This window comes from Sceloporus undulatus, chromosome 1, assembly GCF_019175285.1.
Source record: "Sceloporus undulatus isolate JIND9_A2432 ecotype Alabama chromosome 1, SceUnd_v1.1, whole genome shotgun sequence".
NCBI lineage: Eukaryota > Metazoa > Chordata > Lepidosauria > Squamata > Phrynosomatidae > Sceloporus > Sceloporus undulatus.
In genome coordinates, this window is record NC_056522.1 from 222858794 (window position 1) to 222885350 (window position 26557).

A 26557-nucleotide genomic window follows, 5' to 3' on the forward strand; every position below is an offset into this window, starting at 1 on the left:
AAATTATTAGATTAGGAAGACATAGCCTCCTCTGTAGTGGCCAGCTTTTGGAGCCAGGCAAGAGAGTCGTGGCCCAATTGTTCATGTCCACATTGCAACATTCCGGTATCATTATAAATTTACTAGGATAACTTCACAGGTCTAGTTTATCTAGCATACTAATAATGCAAGATGGCTGAGCACTCTTGCTTGCACGGGGAACAGCTAAAGAAACTGTCTATCTTCAGTCTGTAGTCTGTAGTTTCTTTATTATGATTTACAAACCTGGCAGGGGAGATAGTTCTCTGGCTTGCCTCTTCCACAATCCAGATTATTATTCTAGAATGCATTCTACGGATAATTTTCTGGATGTCAGAAAGGAAACAAGCCAGAGAACTCCCAGCTAGATCTGTAATTATGACAAATAACAGCTACCACTGTCAACAGGAGCAATTAGCCAGCATGCACCAACATGCTTATTCATCCATTACTAATGGAAATCTCCCTGGACATCTGAAGTCTGAACAGGGCCAGAATTTCATTGGTTTGGCTCCGAGCAGAATACAGCCCTGCACTGCCACAAATGCAAAGAGCTTATAGAAGATGGAGCCTGATTTGCAGCAATTTCCCCTTTGTTGCAGACATTCCATTCAGAAGGTCAAAAATGTTTAGGGCATTATTAATGGGAGGGGCTGGGGGTCTGCAGGGGGCAGGAAAACCCTCTTCTATCAACTACCTCCCAGGAATACCATTTAAAAGCCAAGCCAAATAAAACACTTACCACCTAATGCATCAACTAATTAGCTTGATGAGTAAACATTAGCATACACTGAAGAAGCAGCCCACGGTATTAAAGTAAAACAAGGCGCAGGAAAATAGGAGACAAGAAACAGGAGGGCAGTAGCCTGGGCAGATCAAAGCAAGTCAGTTCTGACATTTGCAGTGAATCAGTAGCAGAACAATCAAGGATATGTGAATACTGTATACAGTCCATCAAGCCAACTCTAGAAATTAATGTACAAGCAACTAGAATCATAGCATCACACAGCTGAAGAGACCCCAGGAGTCACTAAGTCTAACCCTCTGCTCAAGGCAGGAACTTCAGGTAGATCATCCCCAGCAGATAGCTGCCCAGCCTCTTTCTGAAGATGTCCAGAGAAAGAGACCTGACCACCTCTCTAGGAAACTGGTTCCACTGTCAAATTGCTCTTAGTCTTATTAAGTTATTTCTAATGTTCAACTGAAATGTACCCATGCATAACGTAAAAGTAGGATATAAAAGGTCATTCAAGAAGCAAACAATGCTAACACTCTCATGACTCTTAAGTCTCCTGTGCTGCCCAAGTGGTGGACCATTGCCAGTCCACAAGCAACCAGCTGTTAGTCCATGAAGAGTTTCCTGGAAAGAATGAAACGATCATAGCCAATGGGCTCAACTATGGTAGCTCTTCCTGGATATTAGAAAAGAACTGCTGAATGTTTACATCAAATAGCCTGAGAAGCAATTATTTACACAACCATTTATTCTTTTTGTCATTCTGTTGTGCCTTTTATGGCTTATATTTTTAACTACTTAAAAATATAATTATTTTTTAACTTTTGTATTTTTTCAATTTTTAACTTTTATTATAATTATTATAATATTTGTAATTACTGAGTCGCAAACTGAGAAACAGGTGGGATATAAATAACTATAACAACACCACACTGGCCTCTTCATTTCTAAACCAACCTAACAAACTCTTTCATAATGTTAAAAATTATGACTCTGTTATAACATTGTATGATTGTACTGAGAGTTCTCTCAGAGGGAAAGTAGTACAGGTATGCCTCAGTTAATTAAGATGTAGTTGGAAATGACTTGAGGGAACACAACAACAATTCCTCAGCATTCCTTTTTGAACAGAAACTTTGGTATCAAAGGAAAAAATAACATGGAAAGAGCAGGGATAGGGTCTGACTCCATAAAAAAGGACAGCACCTTGAACACATTTTAGCAAACTTTCAAATCAGAACTAAAGTAGTTCTATTCAGGCCTTTCCTGAATAGAACTACTCAGTCAAAAGTGAATCCCCTCCCATCATGTACTGTTCATCATGTAATGTCTATCACTCAACCCAGTTTGATTATTTTATTATCAATTGTTCATTTTAATAGACTAATTTTAATTGTAATGTGTTTGATTCTTTTTTAAGGGGGAGATTGGGATATTATATGCACAATGGAGTATATATTGGATTGATTTTTTGACGTAAGCCACTTTGATTGTTTGGCAACAGAAAAATGGGATATAAATAAAGATTATTATTATTATTATTATTATTATTATTATTATTATTATTATTAGCACCTGTGAAACAATCAGATTAGGTACACCTTGCATGAATAAACAAAAACATTTGGAATCTTCTAGAGAATCTTCATTTCAAAGTAGCTGATATTTGACCTGCCTGTTGTAAACAAGCACACATGGCTACAGTTGACACAGCTTTTATTCCATTATTGCAGACATGCTTCTGTAACCCAGCACCAAAATTTGTATTTCTCCAGCACTCCTTCACTATCCTCTCAATGATGCTGCTGATATATATGCTAGACAGAGGACAAAGAATAAAGGGGAAGCTAGGCAGGCATAAGACCACTTTTAGAGGCTCTGTTAACTGAAGTATGCCACTACAAATTATAAATATTTTCATAAATAAAATACAGAGTACAGACTGCCATCATTAGGTAACAATTTAGTGATGCATGATGCAATAGGAAGGGTTGCAGCTTTATTTTCCTATGAATGGGTAAGGTAACACACAGGAGTCTATGAACTCCACCCCTGAATACAGAATCTGTTGGGAATGTCAACCCCATGCCTTATTGAACCACCTTCCAATTCGTGAGGAATTCAGAAGAGATAATATTGAAATCACACATGTACAAACATCATGCATGCATGCTTACATAACTCACAGAATCATAGAGTTGGAAGAGACCACAAGGATCATCCAGTTGAACCTCCTGCCATGCAGGAAGCTCACTAGTTTAAAGGTTGTTGAACTGTCAAAGTACACTTTCCCAAATTAAGAGTTGTTGTGTTTGCACCTTCAGGTTATTTCATTTTTGCCTATGGCAACTCTACAAGAAACCTTTAATGGGGCTTCCTTGGCAAGATTTATCCAGAGGGATTTGCCATTGCCCTCCTCTGAGGCTGAGACTTGCCCAAGGGTCATCCTGTGGGTTTCATGGCTGGGAACTGATTCAAACTCTGGTCTCCTGGAATCCCAATCCAATGCTCAAACTACTACATCATCTCATTCTCTTCAAATTAAACAAGGCTAATTAAAAAGAAAGTTACAAGGTAACATTTCTCAGTCTATCATAACAAAAACAAAGAAACTTGTGGCACTATGAAGACCAATGAGTTTTATTTGGCTCACATGGGCACAATACAGATCTCCCAAAAAGGGAGGCCTGCTGGTACCTGTTTTTCTTCTGTAGGGAAGCCGCAGCCGCCAAACCACATGGCTTCCCTGCACAGGAAAAAGAACCTGTGAAAAGCGGGCTCTTTTACCCTGAGGCAGCAGTGTAATGAGTGCGCCAGTGGCGCATTTGGTACATAAGCGCCATGCGGTGCTTACGTAACAATGGTGGCACCAATGTATACAGGGCACCGCCATTGTTACGCCCTTGTCACGTGAGAGGGTTGCGGGGCGTGTGGGCGCTCCGCCCCCAGGGAACTCTCGCACATGATGAGGGCATTGCAAAAGGCCCATCTGTACCAGGCCATGGATCACAGCATACTATTGATGTCAGACATTTGCTTTACATTGCTCTTTCTTTTTTGCAGTTTGCAGACAGTCACCAAAACCAATGATTTCAAAGAAATTCTATTAATCTGGACCAGGCTGGGAGGACCTTAGCAAAGTATCGAAAAAGCTCTTCCCTTCCAAGCTGGGAGAAAGGCAGGTAAGGCATAAGGTTGGAATATAGGCTTTGACAGCACCAGTATATATACAATGTTGTTTGATATGTTTTAGAATGTTCACATTGTTTTTAATGTTTTACATTTATCAAACTGATTTTATCGTAAGCCACTCAAAGATTTTATGCTATAGGGTGGGATGTCAGTATAAAAATTAACATTGGAAATTATTAGTTTACTGTTCAAGTCTTAGCAAAGACACTGAATATCATGCAATGTCCCATATGTACTTGGTTGGCCACTGTGGAAACAGAAAGTTGGACAAGATAGGCTTCTGGCTTGATCCAGCTGGGCTTTGTTTACATTCCCAGCATTTGATTGTTTAGTTACCTAGTTTACAATTGTCCTTTCAGCTCTCCCCACATTTTTCCCATACTGAATAAACTGAAACAATCTGGAAACTATTTTCAGATAACAACATTATTTTTAATATACCCAACTTCACAGCTGATGAATAACTAGCACAATCCCCATACTGAGTCTTGTGGCAGAGAAATACCTCTTTCTTCCAATGCAAAATACCTGTTGATTTATTCAACTGTCATTAGAATAAGCAGCAGCTTCTGATGCATTACTTGGCAGCCTTTTATCATAGCTCTGTAAAAACATCTACTGAAGTCTAAGCATCTTTTACTAGATAAATTTTGTATCTGATAGATTATTCAAATTTTTCTGGACATGCCACAATTTAAAATAACCTACATTTTCCTTAGGATGAATCAAGATCTTTCTTAGCAGAACTCATAATGATTCTACAAAATTAGGACAGGTTAAATGGACCTTAACACGGTTAAACATTTTGTAGTTGTGTGCTTTCAGGACATTTCTGATTTATAGCCCTAAGGCAAACCGCAGAGTTGGAAGAGACCTCAAGGGCCATCAAAATCCAACCCCCTGCTATGCAGGAAGACACAATCAAACCTATAGGGTTTTCCTGAAAGACTTGTTCAGAGGGGATTTGCCTTTGTCCTCCCCTGGGTATGACTTGCCCAAGTGAGTTTCCACAGCTGAGTATTCGTAGGCCTGTTACAGACAGCCAAAATAAAGCTGCTTCGAGTCACAGTGGAGGTATGGTGTTTCAATGATGCATGCGTCCTAAGAGTCCAGAAGTCGCACCAAAGCCACACTCCATCACTAAGGACCAGAGCGTGGCTTTGGTGTGGCTTCTGGACTCTTAGGACACATACATCATTGAAACACCATACCTCCACTGTGACTCGAAGCAGCTTTATTTTGGCTGTCTGTAACAGGCCAAACCCTGGCCTCCAGAGTCCATAGGCCAACATTCAAACCACTACACTACACTGGTTCTCACACTGGCATCTTACACATGCAAAATTCCTCTATTGAAGTGATTGGAAATTCTGCCCAGGGCAGAATGTCTACATTCAGTTCAAGTTTGTGGATGTGGTGGTGCACATGCAGTGCCATTGTGCCTGGATGCACACTGTCTCTGGATGTGTATGAGCATCTGGTGGTATAGTGGTGCAACATTGCCATTCAACAGAAGAGTTGCCTAACACAATGCATAACTTCACATGTGGAGATTTATAGTATGCAATTCCGATGTAGGTGTTCAGCTGATGTTTGTGGCTATTTAAACATAGAAAAAAGGTAAGAGTGAGAATACTTAACAGGTGCATAAAAATATACATGGTATGGACACAAAGTCATGACTAGAATGTGAGATATGCCAATGAAGCTGTTCTCAGCCATATAAAGAGTACCACTTTCTCACACAGCACATAGCACAAATGTAGAATTCATTACCTCAAGATGTCATGATGGCCACCTACATGGACAGTTGTAAGGTGTTATTAGACTAATTCGTGGTGGGTAAGGCTACCACTAGCTTACCATTGTTATGATTATATACTATCTTCATTATCAGAAGCAGTATGCCTTGGTATACGAGTTGCTGAAGAACATGACAGAAGGGTGCCCCCGTACTCATGCCCTGCTTTCAGGTTCCTAATAATCCAATAGTTTGGTTACTGTATGAACAGAATGCTGGACTAGATAGGCAGTTGTTTCTGAACCAGCACAGATAATATTTTCTCTTTACATATATGATGAACTCGAACTCCTAGTACGACAAAGCAAATATGATATAATAGACATCACTGAAACCTGGTGGGATGAGGCTCATAATTGGAATGTAGAAATAGAGGGATATAAGCTTTTTAAGAGAAATAGGCCAAACAGGAAAGGAGGAGGAATAGCACAACATGTCAGAGATATTTACACCAGTGAAGAGATCCAGGACATCAATACTGGCAGCCAGATGGAGAGCATCTGGATAAAAATTAAAGGGCAGGGAAACAACAAGGATGTTATGGTGGGAGTCTACTACAGACCCCCAAGTCAGATGGAGGAATTGGATGATGCCTTTCTAGAACAGATGACCACACACTCAGAAAGGAGAGATGTAGTAGTGATGGGTGACTTCAACTATCCTGATAATTGCTGGAATTCAAACTCGGCAAAATCCTCACTTGCCTCAAAGATAATTTCATTGTCCAAAAGGTGGAAGAGGCAACAAAGGGGTCAGCTATTTTAGATCTGATCCTAACCAACAAGGATGACTTGGTTAATGGGGTGCAAGTGGTGGGATGCTTAGGTGGAAGTGACCATGTTCTCCTGGAGTTTGTTAGGAAAGGAGAAGCCAGGCATAGTCAGACATGCTTTCCTGATTTTAGAAGAGCGGATTTTAGTAAACATAGGCGCGTTCCAGACGGGCCCTACTGGGCACCGTCGTTAAGCGCAAGGGGCGGCGCTTCCTGACACACCTTGCCCCTCGCACGTAATGAGGGTGTCAAAATGGCAGCACCCTATACAGATGGGCGCCGCCATTTTGACGTGATGGACACTGGCACCTTGCGACGTCACGAAGGCGCCACAAGAAGAACCCGCTTTTTGGGGGTTCTTATTGCTGCACTGGGGAACTGCACAGTTTGTCCGCTGCGGTTCCCTCGGGCAGCAAACACGGGCGTCGGCAGACCGCCCTTTTGGGCAGTCTGTAAAGCGCCTTAGAGAAATACTGGGGGTGATCCCATTGTCAGGAATACTAAAAGATAAGGGAGTTCAAGACAGATGGGACTTTCTCAAAAAGGAGATACTGAAGGCACAATTTCAAACAGTTCCAGTGAGGAAGAAAAATGAGAGATGTCTCAAGAAACCAGGATGGACGACTAAGGAACTTTCAACTGAGGTAAGTTTTAAACGGAACATGGGCCAAAGCTAACAAAATTCAATTCAACATGAAGAAATGTAAGGTACTGCACTTAGGATGGAAAAATGAAATGTACATATATAGGATGGGGGACACCTGGCTGAACAAGACTACATGTGAAAGAGATCTAGGAGGCCAAGTAGACCACAAGTTTAACATGAGTCAACAGTGTGATGCGGCAGCTAAAAAGGCCAATGCAATTTTAGGCTGCATCAATAGAAGTATAGTGTCTAGATCAAGAGAAGTAATAGTGCCACTCTATTCTGCTTTCGTCAAGATCCACCTGGAATATTGTGTCCAGTTCTGGGCACTACAATTCAAAAAGGACATTGAGAAACTGGAGTGTGTCTAAAGGAGGGCGTCTAAAATGGTGAAGGGCCTGGAAACCAAGCCCTACAAGGAACGCCTTAGGGAACTGGGGATGTTTAGCCTGGAGAAGAGAAGGTTAAGAAGTAATATGATAGCCCTATTTAAATATTTGAAGGGATGTCATATTGAGGAGGGAACAAGCTTGTTTTCTGCTGCTCCAGAGAACAGGACCCAGAGCAATGGATGCAAGCTACAGGAAAAGAGATTCCAGCTCAACATTAGGAGGAACTTCCTGACAGTAAGGGCTGTTTGACAGTGAAACAAACTCCCTCGGAGTGTAGTGGAGTCTCCTTCCTTAGAGGTCTTCAAACAGGCTGGATGGCCATCTATCGGGCATGCTTTGATTGTGATTTCCTGCATGGCAGAATGGGGTTGGACTGGATGGCCCTTGTGGTCTCTTCTAACTCTATGATTCTATTATATTTTTTTCTGCTACTGTATATTGAGGCTTTCTGTCAGAGAAATAAGGTTGGATATAAATTTATTTATTCTTCCTACTGCTGCAACCCGCACTCTGGAAATCTGTGTTGAGTAACTTTCAGAACAGTGTGGAAAGAGGGGAAAAGTGGAAATCTCCGTGCCTATCTTATACATAACTCCTCTGTCAGACCAAACTGTATTATATCAGTGAAACTATTATACCTAATTTTTTAAAAAAGAGCAATTCATCGTCACTGAAGTTTGATTTTATACATTTAGAAGTGCTAAATCTCAGTAATGCTATCCATTTTAAAAGGGCCACATTAAGGTAAGATTTTTGTCTGTTCTAAAATTCCCATGTCTTGACCCACTCCTCAAAATTAGTGACGGTCTCTCTACCAATCCACAAGTGACAACAATATTCCAATTATTTCTCAATTGCTTTAAGAAAAGTAAGGTAGATGTCGTCCAGTCTCATAACTGGTATTATGAAATGGTTTTAAATATTTCCATCTATAAACATGTGAAGACTTGTTTCTTCTTTTGCTTGTGGACACAAACATGAGAAACCTGCCATTTCCAAAAGAAGAGCTGGAAAAAGGGGAAAACTGAAACTTATTTAAGACTTGTTTTCTTAAATAAAACTTTGCCTTATCAGCCTCATTTCCTGAGCTGTAACTACCAGTAGTATCAGCTTTTTCTGATTCTTTATTTTTATCATTTTCAGGTGCATCTAAAAATTGAACACCTGCCAACTCAAAACAAACTTTCCTACTGTCTCTTGATTGTTTGTCTTTTTCCAAAGACCAACATATTTCACATGCTGCAGAAGACAGAAATCTGGAACAGGTGAGAAGTGAAAACAATTAGAGACTGTATTGTGCAAAGGCCCTGCCACCCCCACACTGAAGAAGGACAGACTTTGCAGAATCCCAGACTACATTTCTGGGCCAAACACCTAAGGTTGTTTCTGCATTCTGCAACACTTAGAGGTTCCTATGGGGGTCCAGAAGTAATTTCAAAGAGTAAAGGCTACAGAACAATGTAACATTATTAAAGTATTTCAAAATCTGAGCTTTTCCCATGTCCTTGCGTTTATTTTAAAAAGTTCTGTAAGAAAAGTTTGAAGTTTTAACCTACTTCCTCTGTCTCCCTCTATTATTTATAGCTCTACTCAGAAAGCAGTGGTTGATATATAGGTATCTCAAAAAGACTTCATTTGGCTTTTGCAATTCTTCCTGTCATCTTAAAATATTCTTTTTTCCATGTCAGTGATCCAGTCAGTGGTTCTTTTCCCTTGGTGACTGGTTTTTATTTCAGTGTATTCAAAGAGTTTTACTCATTTTTATATATTTGATTATAAAAATCACCTTGCAACCCCACAAGGCCAAAGGCTGAATTCACTATAAAATAGTTAAAACCTTAATGTTAAATATCCAAGAGTTTACTGGCAGCATATAACAAGGAAGGCCTGTGGTTTTGCATCCCTATTTATACCAAACATCTATGCAGTCAACCTAAGTCTTATACTGTACCTTTATTTGTCTTTTTTGGATCTTCCAGAAGCTCATATTCCCTCCTTCCCTCTGCAACAGTCAAAGGCGCCCCACCACCAAAAAAACAAAAACCTTCATGCAGAGCTGCTGCGGCTCCCTCATAGCCATTCTATGCCTATTAAAGAATGTGTGTCTATATCACTATAACAAGATGCAAAATTATTACATCATCCATTGAGACTTATAGAGGATCCTGGTGGACCTCAAAAGATGGTGCAAACATTTTGGACCTCCTTACAGGAATGTAATCAGACACTTCTCCAATCTGTACAGGTCTCTATCAGGCACAGAATGGCCATGTGAACTGTAGCAGCTCTACCGCAACTACAGTGGTACTGGTGAATGACCAGCAGTAGCATGGCATAACTACTTTGTTATGGTGAGCCATTCAGCATTCCAGCCATAGCCAGCTATATGGCTTGGTTGAGCACTGTGAAATATCATAAATAAAACTTTAATTTATATCCCGCTTTTTGTTACCACAATCAAAGCGGCGTACAACCTTTAAAAATACAATATATACAATCCCCCCTTAAAGAGGATTAAACAATTCTATCCGTTAAAATTACAGGCGATAAAATCTAAAAACAATAATACAACAATAAAATAATGGTGGGCAGAGATTTCACTTACATATGTTTGGGGGGGGGAGCGTTACGTGGCAAGGCTGCTTAATTATCCCTATTTCTCAACATTCTGTTTCAGTAATTTGTTCCTTAAACCTTTACTAGTTAACTTTACCATTAACTGTATTACAAATAAAGACTCATTTCCCCTCTTTACTTTGAGAACATTCTCCTTCTGACATTAAATTGACCCATTTTAAACTCTCGGGGAGTTCTGCATTTTCATGTAAGTTAAATCTGATATGACTGTGGTCACTGTATCAAAATGGTTTGACATGTCCTTCACAACATGCATTCCCATCACAACATCAAGCTTATAATTTTGAACTCAATTTGCATGATTAGTAAATTAAAAGTCATTTCTCTCTTTAACGTGAAAGTTCTAACTGGTCAGAGCTATAACCACTTGCAATTTCAGGGTAGAAGACCCCGTTCAATTCACAGGAATATACTTAATTGAAAACATGCATATACAGTGGAACCTTCCCACCCACAGGGCTCAGTTCTAGAGGACACAATGGATGGGAAAACCCACAGACAGTCATGCCCTGTATTATTCTATAAGCAATAATTTCTGCACATCTGTGTCAGCACCTTTATTGAATAATATGGGATGTGGTGATCTGCAGGAGGTCAAATCCACAGATTGCTAGCCTGCTGATGCATCAGGCCCACAGTACAAAGTACCCTGAGTCCCAGTGTTGAGTGGAAAGGATGGATATAAAGTTATAAAGTTATAGTCAGCCCTCCATAGCCACGTATTCTTCATCCACAGATTCAACCATCCACAGCTTGAAAATATTCCAAAAAGATATAAATTCGAAAAATCAAACACTGATTTTGCTGTTTTATATAAGGAATACCATTTGCCTACACCACTGTATTTAATGGGACTTCAGAATCCAAGGATTTTGGTATCCACATTGGGTCCTGGAACTAAACCCCAGCGGATACCACTGTAATAATAATGGAAGTATCTATTTGTTGTATTTAAAAACCATGCCTTCAAGGCAAGCCCCAGCTGCTCTTCGGATTCAGCAACCGTCCGTCGCCGTACCCCCAAAAGGAGCCCCGGGCTCGGTCGAGCCCCGTTCTCTGGCTCCCTCTCGGAGTCAGATTAGGCAGGGATTCCTCCCTGCTTGGCTTGCCTTGAAGATCGCTGTGACGAGCCCGTCTGCTAGCGACCTAACACTCAGCCATCACCGCCGGAAGTGATCCTGAATGATCCTATCGAACAAATTGATACCGTGTTCAAAACAATGGAGAAATTTGGTGCAGTTGCAGGATTTAAGATAAACAGGGAAAAGACAGTAATTATAACTAAGAACACATCAAAACAAGTAGATCAGTCAATTAAAAAGAAAACCAACTGTGAAATTAAGAAGAAAACAAAATATCTAGGTATTTGGATATCAAACAAAAGCTCAGAGTTATATGAGAACAACTATAAAAAACTTTGGAACGAGATGAAAAAAGACTTGAAAAAATGGGCAAAACTGGATTTGTCAATATCAGGTAGAATTGAAACGTTAAAAATGATGCTCTTGCCAAAAATAAACTTTTTGTTCCAATCAATCCCAATTTCAATTAATCCAAGCACGTTTAAACAATGGAATAACGACATAAAGAACTTCTTATGGAATGGGAAAAAATCTAGAATAGGGTGGAAAACGATGACTCGTCGAAAGGAAGATGGAGGAGGAGGAGTACCAAATGTGGAACTTTATTATCAAGCGAATATTTTGAATTGGATTTCCGATTGGGTTAAATTAGAGAAACAAGACATATTAAAAATTGAAGGTTTTAATAATAGATTTGGATGGCATGCATATCTTTGCTATGGGAAGGCAAAAATCCATAAGGAATTTACGCAACATGAGATCAGGAAATCACTTCTTAAAACTTGGGACAAAATACAAAAGAAAATCTACAGGAAAATTCCGCTCTGGGTTTCAACACAGGAAGCATTCTTTGGAAGATGGGGAAAAATAGACAATTGGATGAATTATGGCGACCTACTAATAAAATCACTGGAGGGGGTTCAATCAATGAAAACACAGGAGGAACTTGAAGAATCCGGCAAGAAAACAAATTGGTTTTTATATACCCAATTGAAAGAACGATTCAAGATGGACCAGAACTTGCTTGGAGTAAATACAGAATTGGAAGAAATTGATAAAATTCTAATAGATGAAGATCATAAAAAAACATCTAAGCTCTACAAATTTTTATTATAGGTGAACCAAGAACAAGATTTGATTTCAGACGCCATGATTAAATGGGCTTCAGATTGTGGGAACACCATAGACCTAGAAAGCTGGAGAAATGCTAGAGAAAAGACAAAAAAATTTACCTTATCTCAAAACTTGAAAGAAAACTTTTGGAAAATGGAGAACCGGTGGTACCTCACTCCGAACAGACTGGCCTTAATTGATAAAAAGAAATCAAATTCTTGTTGGAAATGCCAAGAGGCAAGAGGCACCTGGTTCCACGTGTGGTGGCGATGTCCCAAACTTAAAAGATTTTGGAAACAAATTCATATAACGATTGAAGATATATTAAAGATAAAATTTGAACTTCGACCCGAAATTTACCTCCTGAATATGATTAATAAAACTTCACAAGAAATACAGAAAAAATTTGGAAGAATACTTCTATACATGATCACAACTGCTAGAATACTGTTAGCTCAATTCTGGAAGGACAATACTATACCGGATCTGGACTTGTGGCTCCAGAAACTAATAGAATCAATGGAGATGGATAAGCTTTCCGCCTATATAAAACAGAAAAACGTGGATAAAGTAGAAGACTGGGAACCCGTTATACAATTTTGCAAATCTAAATGGTTTAACGAGGAGGTTTAGATACAAATTCAAAGGTATATAGATGTCGAGGTATGAAAGTAAGGAATAGAGATGACTTAATATCTACCATTTGTTGAAATTTAATGTCAATATGTCTATAGAACATGAAATCTATTATACAACAATTTATTTAAGTGTAATGATTCGGAGGTACGGATATAAAATTGGAAATAATATTTTTCGAATCCGACTACTAAAATAAAAGTTAGCATGAAAAGGGAATGAAAGAAGAAGGAAGATAGAATTAAGAACATTATATGGAGAGTGTATATATGATATATATGTAACTCTGTAGAATCATGTGCATAGCTGTTTTTTTATGCTTGTTAAATGGAAAAATTAAAAAAAATATGGGAAAAAAACCCATGCCTTCTCTAATTCTACAGCAAGTCAAGCATTGCCTTTTCCCCTCTGCTTAAACTGAAGATAAAAATGTCTGACCTAATCTACTGAACTGATTAAATTCAGTCACCTGAAACTGCATTCCCACTATGCTGATCAAAACACAGAACTCTCTCCATGTGGAATACAAAGCTTGTGGGAAAAGTAACACTGGCCTAGCAAGGCCACACTGAAAAGTTTCATTTCCCAGGAAGAATTATTCAAAAGTTGTAGCTTTTGGGTGTGTGGGTGGCCACATCCATAGGATCCTTGAGTATAAAGCGATGTGGTTATGCCAGGTTAAACACTATTTCATCCAATTCCATTTTGTGGAATGTTTTAGAGTAGATGGATTGAGTAATTTAGTAAACATTTAAAATTTTATTTGCAAGTGTGCTAAGTTCCCCTCTTTGCTGTGATTTCAGACAGCTAGCTCCAGTTTAAGGCAGGCAAGACAACAGAATATAGGTTCATGTTGCAACTTTGACATAAGACAAATAAATAAATTATGCTATTTTTATACCCTTTTTATTAAGGTTTATTATTTTTTGGAACAACAACCCTTGGGAGGATCCCAGTTCCAAGAAGCCATCTCAACAGCTGGTACAGTCTGATCCAATCTCCATTTTAAGACTAAGCCAAGACAGAGCCCATTGAACCAACCACTTGTTTCCTTCTCCCCACCTCAATCCTTCCTGTATCATGTCTGATGAAGGCCTCTGAAAAACTCAACATGCAAAATTGCATTACCTCTGCTTAAGCCTACTAAAGGCATTATGTAACACAAAGGTTAGCATTTTTGTTTTTGCCATCATACCCACATTGTTTTCCCACTTTATTCAGTATCCACTTTATTCAGTATCTCTCAGCTAACAGAAGTACTGGATTTCAGATTACTAGGTAAAGAGTTTTTCTTTAAAAAACAAACAAACCAAGATTATTCCTAATCTTTTTAGAAGTTTTGTCACAAAACTGCTTCACAACTTAAGGAAATAATCTTCTGTTACAGTTACAAAAACACATAACCATCGATGTTAGTTATTAACAGAAGTAGGAGCTAGAGTGGAACTGAAATGTTTTCTAGGGGCGATATCTGAAAAGAAATCGAATAGGGGTTATCGTGGACTTGGGATTTGCATCCCTGGTTTATGCGTAAGTGGCAAATGGAGGGCAATAAAATGAGGTGCAGGTCACCATTCAAGCCAATGGGGCTTGAATACTGGTAGTTTTCATTTTCGCAGGGGGGTTCGGAACAGATCCCCCACGAAAACAGAGGGGTGACTGTACTTGTTTTACATTAACAACCACTCAACAGACAGAGGCACTTACAGTATGTCCCATCTGTTCTGATGTTTTTCTTTGACACTGAGAATGCAGTCAACTCAATTTTGATGCTCCCCCCCCCCCCCCATTTTAGACTCACTGCAGAGGAAGAGACAGTAGCAAGGGCCAAATCAGTTTCACCCAAGTGGAAGAAAAGTGCCGTCTACCATAATTGTGATCTAGTATTAGATTTTCTAGGTGGTCAAGTGCTGTAGACCACATTTCAGAGGAAGGAACTGGCAGAAGAAAAATACAGGCAATGTATTCTCAGAGGTATTCTGAGTATTCCTTACCTAAGAAAATCCTATTCAAGGGATCCCCATAAGTCTACAGGCAACTTGAAGGCACATAGCCAGAATTGTGTAGTGGTTAGAGTGTAGGACTATGACTCCGGAGAGCAGAGTCTGAATCCCCATTTGGCCATGGAAACCCACTTGGTGACTTTGGACAAGTCACACCCTCTCAACCTCAGAGGATGCCAATGGCAAACCCTCTCTGAAAAAACTTGCCAAGAAAACCCCAAGATAGGGTCACCTTAAGTTGGAAATAATTTGAAGACACAGATCAATGACCATACACACATGGGCAGGAGGAGGGGCTATTCACAGCTTTGAAAACCTGTCACCACCAACAGCTGGAATACCTGACCTGTCTACCAGCACTTTGTACACCCAATCCTTTCTGTTGCTTGGAAGCAGTTAACTCACTGAAACCAACCCTAATTTACAAGTGCACCCAGTGGAAGAAGACCTTTGCCTCCTGGCAACTATGAAGGGATGGGGAGATTATCATGTACAGGCGGCCCTCCTTATTGGCAGCCTTGCCTTCCACAGCTCTAAGCTTACATGGAAGGCAAGCCCCAGCAGAAATAATGGGGTGTGTACTTATGCTGGGGCCCATTATTTTCTAAGGGAATTGAGCGTATGCTCTTTTCCCTATATGCGGGGTGGACAGGTCCAGAACGGATCCTCCACGTATGGAGAGGGCAGACTATATTCAGTAGGATAATGAATGCGAATAGGATGTCATGTTTGGAGGAACTGCCAATGACAGTAATCACCACGATTTATTTCTGTTTTAATTATTCTTATAAAATCCATTGTGAAATTTCATCTAATAAATACAAAACCTATAAAATACTGAAAAGAAAATCCTATTGAAATCAATCCAACATGCCTTCCACGCAATTAAAAGTTTACTCAACATGCAGTTCTCAATACACTTAATCAGGAAGTAATTTTGTTCCATCAAGTGGGTCTTTTGATGGGGACAGCACCACCAGACTAGAATCCTATTTACTTGGAAGCATGTTTCAATTAAACTACAGTCGCCCCACCATTTTCACGGACTTGAGATCTGTGTCCCCCACTTAAGCGTAAGCAGCAAATTGAGGGGGATAAAAGGGGTGTACGCCCGCAGGCACACCCCACCATTCAAGCCAATGGGGCTTGAATATTGGTGGTTTTCACTTTTGTGGTGGGGAGGCTGGAACGGATCCCCTGCAAAAATGGAGGGGCAACTGTACATTCAACAGGAATTATTTTAAAATAATGTATTTAATAGCAGGGCTAGAGAGTAGTGGTGATTTTGGGGTTACTCCTTGTCCTATTCCAGAGTAAGATATTTTTTCTTAATATTACTCCTACTCCTGTAAAAACCTCTTACTGCTTTACCCCTTACTCCTACTCCCCAGCCCTGGGGAAAAGCCCCCGGTTGCTTTGTAAGGCTGGTGTGTGTCTGTGTGTGTCTTTGCCTCCCAGTCACTTCCCCAGTGCAATATAATAATAAAAATGTTTTTTGGTGTTTGCTTGTACAATATAATAAGGTATTTTGTTACTCCTTTTTCCTACTCCTACAAAAACAACTTACTCCTTTACTCCTACTCCCCAGCCCTGTTTACTAGTAAGATGTGAATTTAAATGATCAATGTATTAGGTCATCACAGTTTCAAAACAATTAATAACAAATTACATCCAGCAGCATTTTGAGGCTATTTTTTTTGTTAAGAGGGTTTTTGCAAAATTGCTCATTTATATGTACTATATTCAAACTTTCAAAATAATGGGATTTTTAGGAGTAATAATGCATTTGCATTTTTTTATTATCCCACCTTCCACAAATTGGTATTTGTTAGTTTAAGCTATAAAAATATGTTCTCTTTTAGCTAAACTGAAATGCAAGACCTGTGCAAACCCACCTACACCACAGTTTATTTTTACAACACATACATTTATTAATTCATCACCTAACAAGCTACAAGAGCAGTACTGAATACAAAGTATTAGACATTATAATACAAGGAGGAAAGCAGTGAATTCTTGAATTACAAATCAAAGTCTACAAAGATGCCTGTGTGTTTTAACAGTCAAAAGAGAAAGCCAATCACAAAGATGAGCGGTCCTTTTTTGACAGTCACAACCTCTGGGAATCCAATCAAAACACAGTGGGTTGGCAGTGAGGCGGAGATAGCTTTTCATTGAAGAAATTCTTGAGGACACATTTACTACCAATTCTGCATGCAAACACAACTACATTAAGGGCTGGTTTACAGAAAGCATGCCAGTGTCAACATCTGAAATATGCATGCTTCACCAACGGGAGGAGAACACGTCTGTCTACCCAAGCAGCATCCATGTTACAGACAGCAGGTATTTTCACTGGAGACCTATCCTAACTCAATTAGCTACAACACCTAGAAACTAAGAGCAACGATGTAAATGCACACTGAGAAACTCAATATAAAATTCGAAACATGAGAGTGACATTCCAAACATGACAATAGAGGACTCATGGAATACCAGCTCTTCACACCTTCTTCACACATTATTACCATGCGCTCAACCACTGAGAGGAAATGCCTTTATGCAAGCCTCAATTCAGTTCTAACTGCATCAGTGGCCTTTTACAATTACTTCTCAGGCTGCAGTTCTATGCATATATATATATATTTGGTGTTAAGCCCAGTAAAGTTTTAGGGAACTATTTGCAAGACATACATACAAACAGGACAGCTAACAGCCTTGTTTCAGCAACAGAAAGAAACAGCAATATAATCTAACATTGTTAGCTCATATGTATAACTAAAAAGCAATGAAATGGGCCATTTTTATTTGCAATGTGCACAGATAAGCAAAGCTACTGACAGCTTAACTGCCTCTTCTCTATTACCGAGACTAGAAAAGGTAACCTCTCCATCAGCGCCTGTGTGTGTGTGTGTATGCATGTGTATATGCACACAAGATGTGTGCGTGTGTGCCTATATATGCACGTGTGCAAGTATTGTGTGTATAAATGAGTACCCAGATTGTGGGGGGCAATTAGCTTACAGTTATAAACCACTTAGACACTGTTAGTTCAGTATGAAGTGGTATATAAATGAAGCTGCTTGTTTGTATGTATAAATGTGTGCATGTGTGTGTGTGTACGTGTGTGTATATATGTATGTTGTGTATATGTGTGTGTATACATATGCATGTGTATGTATGTGCATGCATATATTTATACACACACATGTGTATGCATGTATATATGTATGTACACATATATGTGCATGTGATTATATATATTTATGTATGTATATGTGTATACATTTGTGTGCATGTATAGTGTGTAATGTATGTGTGTATATGTGTGTGTGTGCATGTATAATTATATGTATGTATATGTTGCATACATTTGTGTGCATGCGCACACATGTTTGTGTGCATGTATATGTGTGTGTATGCATATATGTGTGTGTGTATATATATATATATATGCATGTATGTATATGCATACAGTGCTCCCTCGGGTTACGAAATTAATTCGTTCCGCGGCCGCTTTCGTAACCCGAAAAGCCTTCGTAAGCCGAAATGCCATAGGCGCTAATGGGGAAAAGCCGCGATTCCGTGCGAAAAAGCCGAAAAAAGCACCAAAAAAATTTTCGTAACCCGAAAAAACCTTCGTAACCCGGAACAGTTATTTCCTATGGGATTTTTTCGTATCCCGGAAATTTCGTAACCTGGGTAGTGTATTTCGTATCCCGGGGTACCACTGTATATACATTTGTGTGTATGTATATGGGAGTGTGAATATATATGTATATTGTGTACGTGTGTGTATGCATGCATGTGTATACATTTGTGTGCATGACTATATATGTGTATTATATATGTGTGTATTTATGTGAGAATATATATATGTAGATATGCATGCGTGTGTACATACATGTGTATATATGTGTGTGTGTGAATATATATATATATATATATATATATATATATATGCCTAAATGTGTGTAAGCATGTGTACAGGCATTTGTGTATGTAAACACACAGCTGCCCAGATACGGGCTGCCTAGCGAACCCAGCGCCGTCCCTCCTCCCTGGCTTGCGAGCAGGGTCTATGCGCTCAGAGGCAGCCAGGAAGCGGCGGCGGCGGCGGCGGCGTCTGCTGCGCCTTGCTCCTCTTGCGTCCCGCGCGCACTCTCTTGCCATTCAGGGCGCCCTCCTGCGCGGCGCTCCTCTTACGGCAGCGTAAGGGCCCCCTCCCTCTTTGCCTGGCCTAATCAAAACACTCGGCAAGGAAGATGGCGGAGCCAGGCCGCGCTTACGGCGCCGGAGCGGGTCTTACGCTGCGCTGTTTGCGTAGGACCCCATCGGGCGCGGCGGGCGGAGTGCGTAGCGGCGCTTGGTGAATCCCGAGAGGGCGGGGGAAATGGCCGATAAACAATGGCGTCCCGCCGCCTCCCCCCTCGCTCCCCCTGGCTGCCCCCCGCGAGGGCCCGGGCCTGCCTCCTCCTCCCGCTCCTCACCGATTCCTCCTCCTTCTCCATGCCGGTCGGCATCTGGGGCACGGCGCGGTTGATGGAGACGCAGTCGTTGAGGTCGGGCATGTCCTTCCCGCGGTAGATGGGGAGAGGCTTGGCGGCGTCCAGCGCCCGCGCGCGGAAGGAGAGCTTGCTCATGGCGGCGGCGGCGGCGGCGGCGAGAGGACGGAGAGGACGGGGGACCTCGCTGCGGCGCCTCCGCCGCCTCCTCAGCCGCCTCCGCCGCTCCCGGCCTCGGCCCCGCACACCATGGAGGGCCCGCGCCCCGCCGAACAGCCCTAGACCCGCTCCCGGCTCTCCCGCTCCGCTCCCTGCGCCATGGCAAACATGGCGGACATTAAACCAAAGCGGCGGCCAGCGTAGGGAGTTTTTTTTCCTTTCCCGGCAGGCCTCGCGAGAGGGAGCGCGAGCTCAGCTCAGCCCCAGCGCGCGCTCAGCCACGGCGCTAGGACTAGGGAAAGGGAGGGAGGGAGGGAGGAGGGTGCGCGCGCAGCCCCGGCCGGTGAGCGCGAGGAGGAGGAGGCACCGAGAGGGATGGAACGTTCGCCTCCCTTCAAACCCCAACCGTCGCTTTCGTCGCTGCCTCTGCTCTCAGTCACTTCTCTCTCCCCTCAGGAGGGGAAGGGAGAAAAGGAGTAAATAAATAAGTAAACAATAAACAAACAAGAGTACACTCTGGCCCCGCTTTAGCTTTACCCCACTCTGGAAAGCTAAGCGTCTCACAAAACTACACAGCACCACACTGCTTCAAGAGAGGCTGCTGCTATTCCACACTGAGGGGATTATAATGATGATGATGATAATAATAATCCCGCTTCGACACCGCTTTAACTGCCCCCAGGTCCCATGCTACAGATTTTGGTTCGCGCTGCAGAAATAATAATCCAATTTGACACCGCTTTCACTGCCCCTGACTCAATGCTAGGGAATCCTGGACATTGTAGTTGTGTGAGACATTTGGCCTTCTCTGAAAGAGAGCTCTGGTGCCACAATAAACTACAATTCCCAGGATTCCCTAGTAATGAGCCAGGGTAGTTAAAGCGGTCTCAAACCGGATTATTTCTGCTGTGTGTTTTAGACCATTGTGTTGTAGATTGGATATTTGAATTAAGTTCCCACAGCATCACTTAGGCAGCAACTGTAGAAATAATGCCATTTGACACCACCTTTAGCCATCCAGCAGAATCCTGGGATTTGTAGTTTTGGGGAGGCGCCAGCACTTTTCCTCAGAGAAGACTACAAGAGCTTGTCAAACTACAAACCCCAGGATTCCATTGGATGGAGCTACAGTACTTTAAGTGGTGTCAAACTGCATTATTTCTACAGTGTATATGCGCCCATAGTCTGTTCTGTGCAATATATCTGTATATTCTTCATTTTCTTGGGAATCCCGGGAACTGTAGTTTTGTGAGACATTGAGCCTTCTCTGTCAGAGATAACTTGGGTGCCACAATAAACTACAATTCTCAAGATGCCCTAGTACTGAGCCAGGGTGGTTAAAGCGATCCCAAACAGGGTTATTTCTGCAGTGTGTCTTGGGCCATTAAGGCTGAACTGCTAAACGATTTGTGCATTGTCACAATAATTGATGAAGCCCACATCGTAAAAGAGAAACTGATTATGACTAATAGGAAATGTTTTGTGTGAAATGGAAATGGAGTATTATACCATTGCAAAGGACTCCCCTCACACTATAAGATCTTCCTGGCAAGTGAGCGCTCACAAACAGGGAACCTTGTATTGCCAGCACCTCAGGAAAAGGCTACCTGCAGAGAACTGTAAGCCAAACAAGCATTTAATTCAAGAGGATGAAATAGGGAATCACATTAAATTGCCTTTGTTCTACACATTTATTCCAAGCATTTATACACAGTGCTTTCCTCCCAAAGAGGGTTTTAAGGTGGCATACAAAAAAAACAACAACCCAGAACCCTAGATATTTAGTGCAATAAAACAACTTAAATCCAAATGTCAACGTTAAACCAGTGGGATAGTAAATCCATGACAGGTTTTCCAGTCCACTTTTAAAAAGCTGTCCGTGGTGCTGAATACTGCCTCCACAACAGATTTGGCAGTTCCAACTTCAGACTACAGTCCAAGAGAAGCCACCAAGTCACCCTTCATGGGAAGGTATTCCAAAAGGCACTCTGCGTTAGGACAGAGAAGGCCCTGTCTTCTGTAGCTGATACCAATGTTGGCCATTCTTGTTTCAAGTCATTTCCAACTTACGGTGACCCTAAGACAAACCTATCATGGCAGTTTCTTGGCAAGATTTGTTCAGGGATGGTTTGCCTTTGCTTCCTTCTGAGGCTGAGAGAGTGTGACTTGCTCAATGTTGCCCAGGGGATTTCCATAGTTGAGTGAGGATTTGAACCCTTGTCTCCAGAGTCTAATGTTCATGTTGGCTCTTCTTTTTCTCTTATGAAAGGGTTTCCTCTCATGCTATTGACCTTCATGGGAGAGGAGACACTCCTTCCAACATATACTCAGGTGAGCACCACATTCATATATATATCATACACAGGACAAATGTACCTCTGTGAGACATTGTAATATACATAACTGTGGCCTGTTTGACAAGAATAGCTGAAAGCTAAGACGATACACACATTCTTGCAGAAAATTCACAGAGAGGAGTATACTATTGCTATAGAGATGTGCATCTGCACAGGCAGAAGAGACCTTTTGCCTCGTATACTGTGAGTGATGAAACTCAAGCCACATATTTTCCTTCATTGTAAACAAACATGAACAGAAGAAATTTTCCATTTACTGTTGTCTCTGCGCAGAACAGATAACCGTCCAGTTTCTTAATCATAGTCTTTTTTCTCTCTTTCTTTAGTTTCATAAGGGATTCAAGATGGATATTAACTCCATGTATTGCCACTTGGAAACACAAACTAGTATGGTAGTTTATATTCTAGGTGTGAGAGTATTCTTTCTGTCAATGGGCTAGCTTTGTGCTCAGTCTTCCTCTTATACTGGCATTCCAGTTGCCTTTACAAAGCTATTAATGGTGCTGAATTATAGAATAAAAGAACTATAATTCTATCTATCATTTCTGACAGACTCTAACTAATGTGAAGATATGTCTGATAGCAGGACTGTTTGATACAGAATAATCATATTGGGCAATCTAAAAGTTATAGATTGGCTACCAGCACACATGCCCAAATCACTTTACTGGAGAATACCAGTCTAGAAAAGTAGTTTTGAACCTTTGGTCCTGCGAGATATTTTAGACATCGTCGCCCATAATATCTTACCCCTGGTCTTGCTGACTGGGGTTTCTGGGAATTGAAGTCCAAAACTTCTGGAGTGCCTCCTGTGATCAAAAAATCACCTAGGAAGAGAAGTTGGAAAAGTCCAGCAGCAAAAGGTCCAGTCAGTTTCATTGCACTGCCACAGAAGCATCCTATCTGTCTTGGACAAAATGCACAAAAGAAATTCACAAAAGATTTCCCCCTTCTCTATCTCTGCTACACACTAGAATTTGTCAGTAAAATAACCATGCATTAAAAAATACTACAATAGGTTATTACACAATATTTTTGTCCCAAAAATCCTATGACATAGTTTGTGCTTGGCCCAATATTTACTGAAATTATCGGATTCTGTTATACATAATTATAATACTTCATTCTCTCCCTAAACTATGTTTACTAAACCTCTTGCATACTTACCATTTGTATGTACATATGAGAATTAAGATTTTAATATCCCCAACCTATACCTTTGTCATAATTAACAATTTATTATGTAAGTAAGAATCATACTGGAGTGCTTATGTGGAGTAAAACAACAACAAGCCTACCCCACACTGTCAATAACTGTATAGTGCCAACGTGTGTGAACACACAAACACATATAATGTGCACAAAATCCTGCAGTCAATGTATAACATTGGCTTGACGTGTGTGCAATTACAACCATCCAGTGGAAAAAAAGCTGTGTTGTTGTTGTTGTGTGTCTTCAAGTTGTTTCTGACTTATGGTGACTTTACAGCAAACCTATCCTAGGGTTTTCTTGGCAAGATTTGTCCAGAGAAGGTTTGCTGTTGCTTTCTTCTGAGGCTGAGAGCATGTGACTTGCCCAGGGTCACCCAATGGGTTTCCATGGCTGAGCTGGGAATCGAACTCATAGTCCAACACTCAAACCCCTATACCACTCTGGCTCTCAGTTAACACTTTGGTTAGGCAAATGAATGAGACTACAAAAAGCAAGTACAACCTAGTAGATAAGATGCTGGATACGGGTCCAAATAACTCCATTCAACTGTGGACACACTAGGCAATTTATTGTTTTGCTTCCAAATCTTTAATCAGTATAATGGAAATAACAGCAATCACCAGCACAGGGTACTCCCTTCATTTGGGACTCTAGAGCCTTTGATTTGTTCTCAACGAAAATTCTCGTAAAACAAGTGTTGGAACATTTGTCACTATTAACACCAGTCTCGCCTTTTAAGAATGATGTTATTTTCCTCAGCCATAGGCAATGATGTTTTTAAAAAGAAAGAGCAAGGTAAAGTTCACAATATGCATTTCATTCTTATCATGAATAGATCTTAAATCAAAACACAGACTGTAGTTCATAGTTAACATCAAAGAAAAACATATGGAGGTTGAGGACTGATTTGGACAGAGAAACAAGGCAAAGATAAGTTGCTGGAGCAGTATTTTTCATTGAAGCTAAAAAGTATGGTCTCTTTAGCTTCATCACGGTTGTATGAAGGTTGCTGTAAAATAAGTGAGACTACATGAGAACGATAGCTGGGCACTAAATGAGTGTGATGAGCATATTGCAGAAAGATTCAAGAAAAACAGATTATGGGTGTTCTAGTGAGAACTCAGAAAGTTAGTTTCAAAGTAATTATGGTTAAAACTAGTTGTTATAGTATTTTAATTAAGAGTAACTCCTTTCCTTTTCTTTCCCTTGAAAATTACTAGAATAGTTTTTTGTTTCTTTAACAACACCTTATATACCCACAAACTGGGTTGTTATGTGTTTTGAAGTCTGTGAAAGGGGCTATCATAGAGTTTTCTTAGCAAGACTTATTGAGTATAGCACAATACAGAAATTTGGCATTGACTTTCTCTGAGGCTGAGAGAGTGTGATTTCCCAAGGTCATTGAATGGGCTTCCATGGCCAAGAACAGATTCGGACCCTGGTCTCCCAGACTGCTAGTCCAATATTCAACACTTAAATACTCTCTGAAAAGTCAATACTATTAGTAACTTTTAAAATCAGAACATTACAAGCTGATGTCCTATGGGACAAAATGCACCTAAGTAGTCTATGACAGCATTAAAAATAAATGCACACAACAGATCAATTTTTAAAAAGTAGGATCAATATGGACATGCCATACCAGAACAACTAAACCTGTATTATTTGCAATCCTGTGTGATTTGCAGAAAAATAAGCTATCAGACAGGAACGATACACCAACAAAGCAGCACAAAGCAACCCTTTTGTGTCTCTACTGCACCTAGAACAAACAGTAAAAAGCAGCAACATATAGAAATTTAGCATATGTGTAAGTATTTAGAAGTTTAAAAAAAGACTGAATTACTTACAAGTAAGCAAGGACAAGGACATCAAATTATGAGAGTATCTAAAATCGACCCCCTTGCATATGAAGCAAGCAGGGAGTGGTGGTGATGGTCTGCCCAGCAAAAACCAAATCACTCTTTTTTAGGAAAATCTTCCTGTTCCAGCTTCACATTGACAGGAAGAAAGTAACTGCAGTAGGAACTTGTAAAGGTACAGTTACACTGCAGCAAGAGTGAAGGTACTCCTTAAATTATGGTTATAAAGGATCTTAGTCACACTTTCATTACACCTTCATTACACTCTGTAAATAGGTACTTCCAAACGTTTTCTGACAGACGGAAGGATAACAGAATTGCTAATTAGCAGCAATGAAAAAGAAGACATAGACTTAGAATTTTGTTTTGGCAAAATTTTAAAGAGCTAGGTAGAAGCTGGAAAGCCATAGCAAGTAAGACGAGCTCAATGTATAGATTACTAAAGCACTGTAGAGGTTTCAGACAAGCTGCCATATGTGGACATCACTAGAAAAGACAATCATGCTTAGCAAAGTAGAAAACAGTAGGAAAAGAGGAAAGCCACATTACAGATAGATAGACTCAATCAAGGAGGATACAGCCCTGAAACTGCAAGACTTGAGACGGGCTGTGGATAATGCGGTGACTTGAAGGTCTTTGGTTGATTGGGGTGCCTAATAACAATAATAATAATAATAATAGGATTTATTTATATGCCGCCCAATCACTGGGAATCCGAGTGGTTTACAACAGAGGGGATAATAGACGGTTCCCTGCCCACAGGCTTACAATCTAAAAGACACGACACAAAAGGAAAAGGGAATGGTGAGGGAGGGAGGAAATCAGGTCCAGCAGTTCTTCTCTCCCTCTGAGGCCTGGACCAAGGCAGATGGACCGGAGGGAGGGCTCTTCTTCTTCAGGCTAGCCCTGATGGAGCTGGGCTGGCCTGGTCAACTCCCTCATAGGCCGGAAGATGACAGATATGGAGGGAGGAGCCTCTATCTTCAGGCTAGCCCCTGATGGAGCTGGGCCAGCCTATTCATTCCCTTCCAGGCCGAAGGATGACAGTTATGGAGGGAGGAAATCAAAATGTCAAAATCAACTTGATTGCAGTTATTAACAAGCATATGTGGAAAGGTGGAAACTAAAGGCAAACACATCACGGTGCCTCTGCAATATCACAGCAAAAAAGTAGCTTAACAGTTATCATTTTGCATGAAAAATTTTAGCAAGTGCATGAAAGATAGGCTTTAGACAGCTGTTGGGCAGTCTAGCAGAGAAGACTCTTTCGTTACCTTACATGGATCAAGTTCCTGTGAAATCAGAAGGCTGGTTTTCAGGCCATAATAAGAAAGGTTTGGGACCAAGCAATAACTATTTTCAACTATCTGAGATTAGATTTCATTTGATTTGGCATGACTTTCCATTTACTGGAGCAGAGGTAGGGAGCCTGT

At 40.7% G+C, this 26557-nt stretch overlaps 1 protein-coding gene across 1 annotated transcript in view; it reads right to left on the bottom strand.

Moving 5' to 3' along the window:
* EPC2 (enhancer of polycomb homolog 2) overlaps positions 1-19959 on the bottom strand; it is a 75488-nt gene extending 55529 nt beyond the window's left edge. The window contains exon 1 of the mRNA XM_042469168.1: positions 19519-19959. Coding sequence (XP_042325102.1) covers positions 19519-19671 — 153 coding nt within the window. The 5' untranslated portion in view covers positions 19672-19959. The remainder of the gene's footprint in view (positions 1-19518) is intronic.
* Between the last annotated feature and the right edge of the window lie 6598 nt (positions 19960-26557).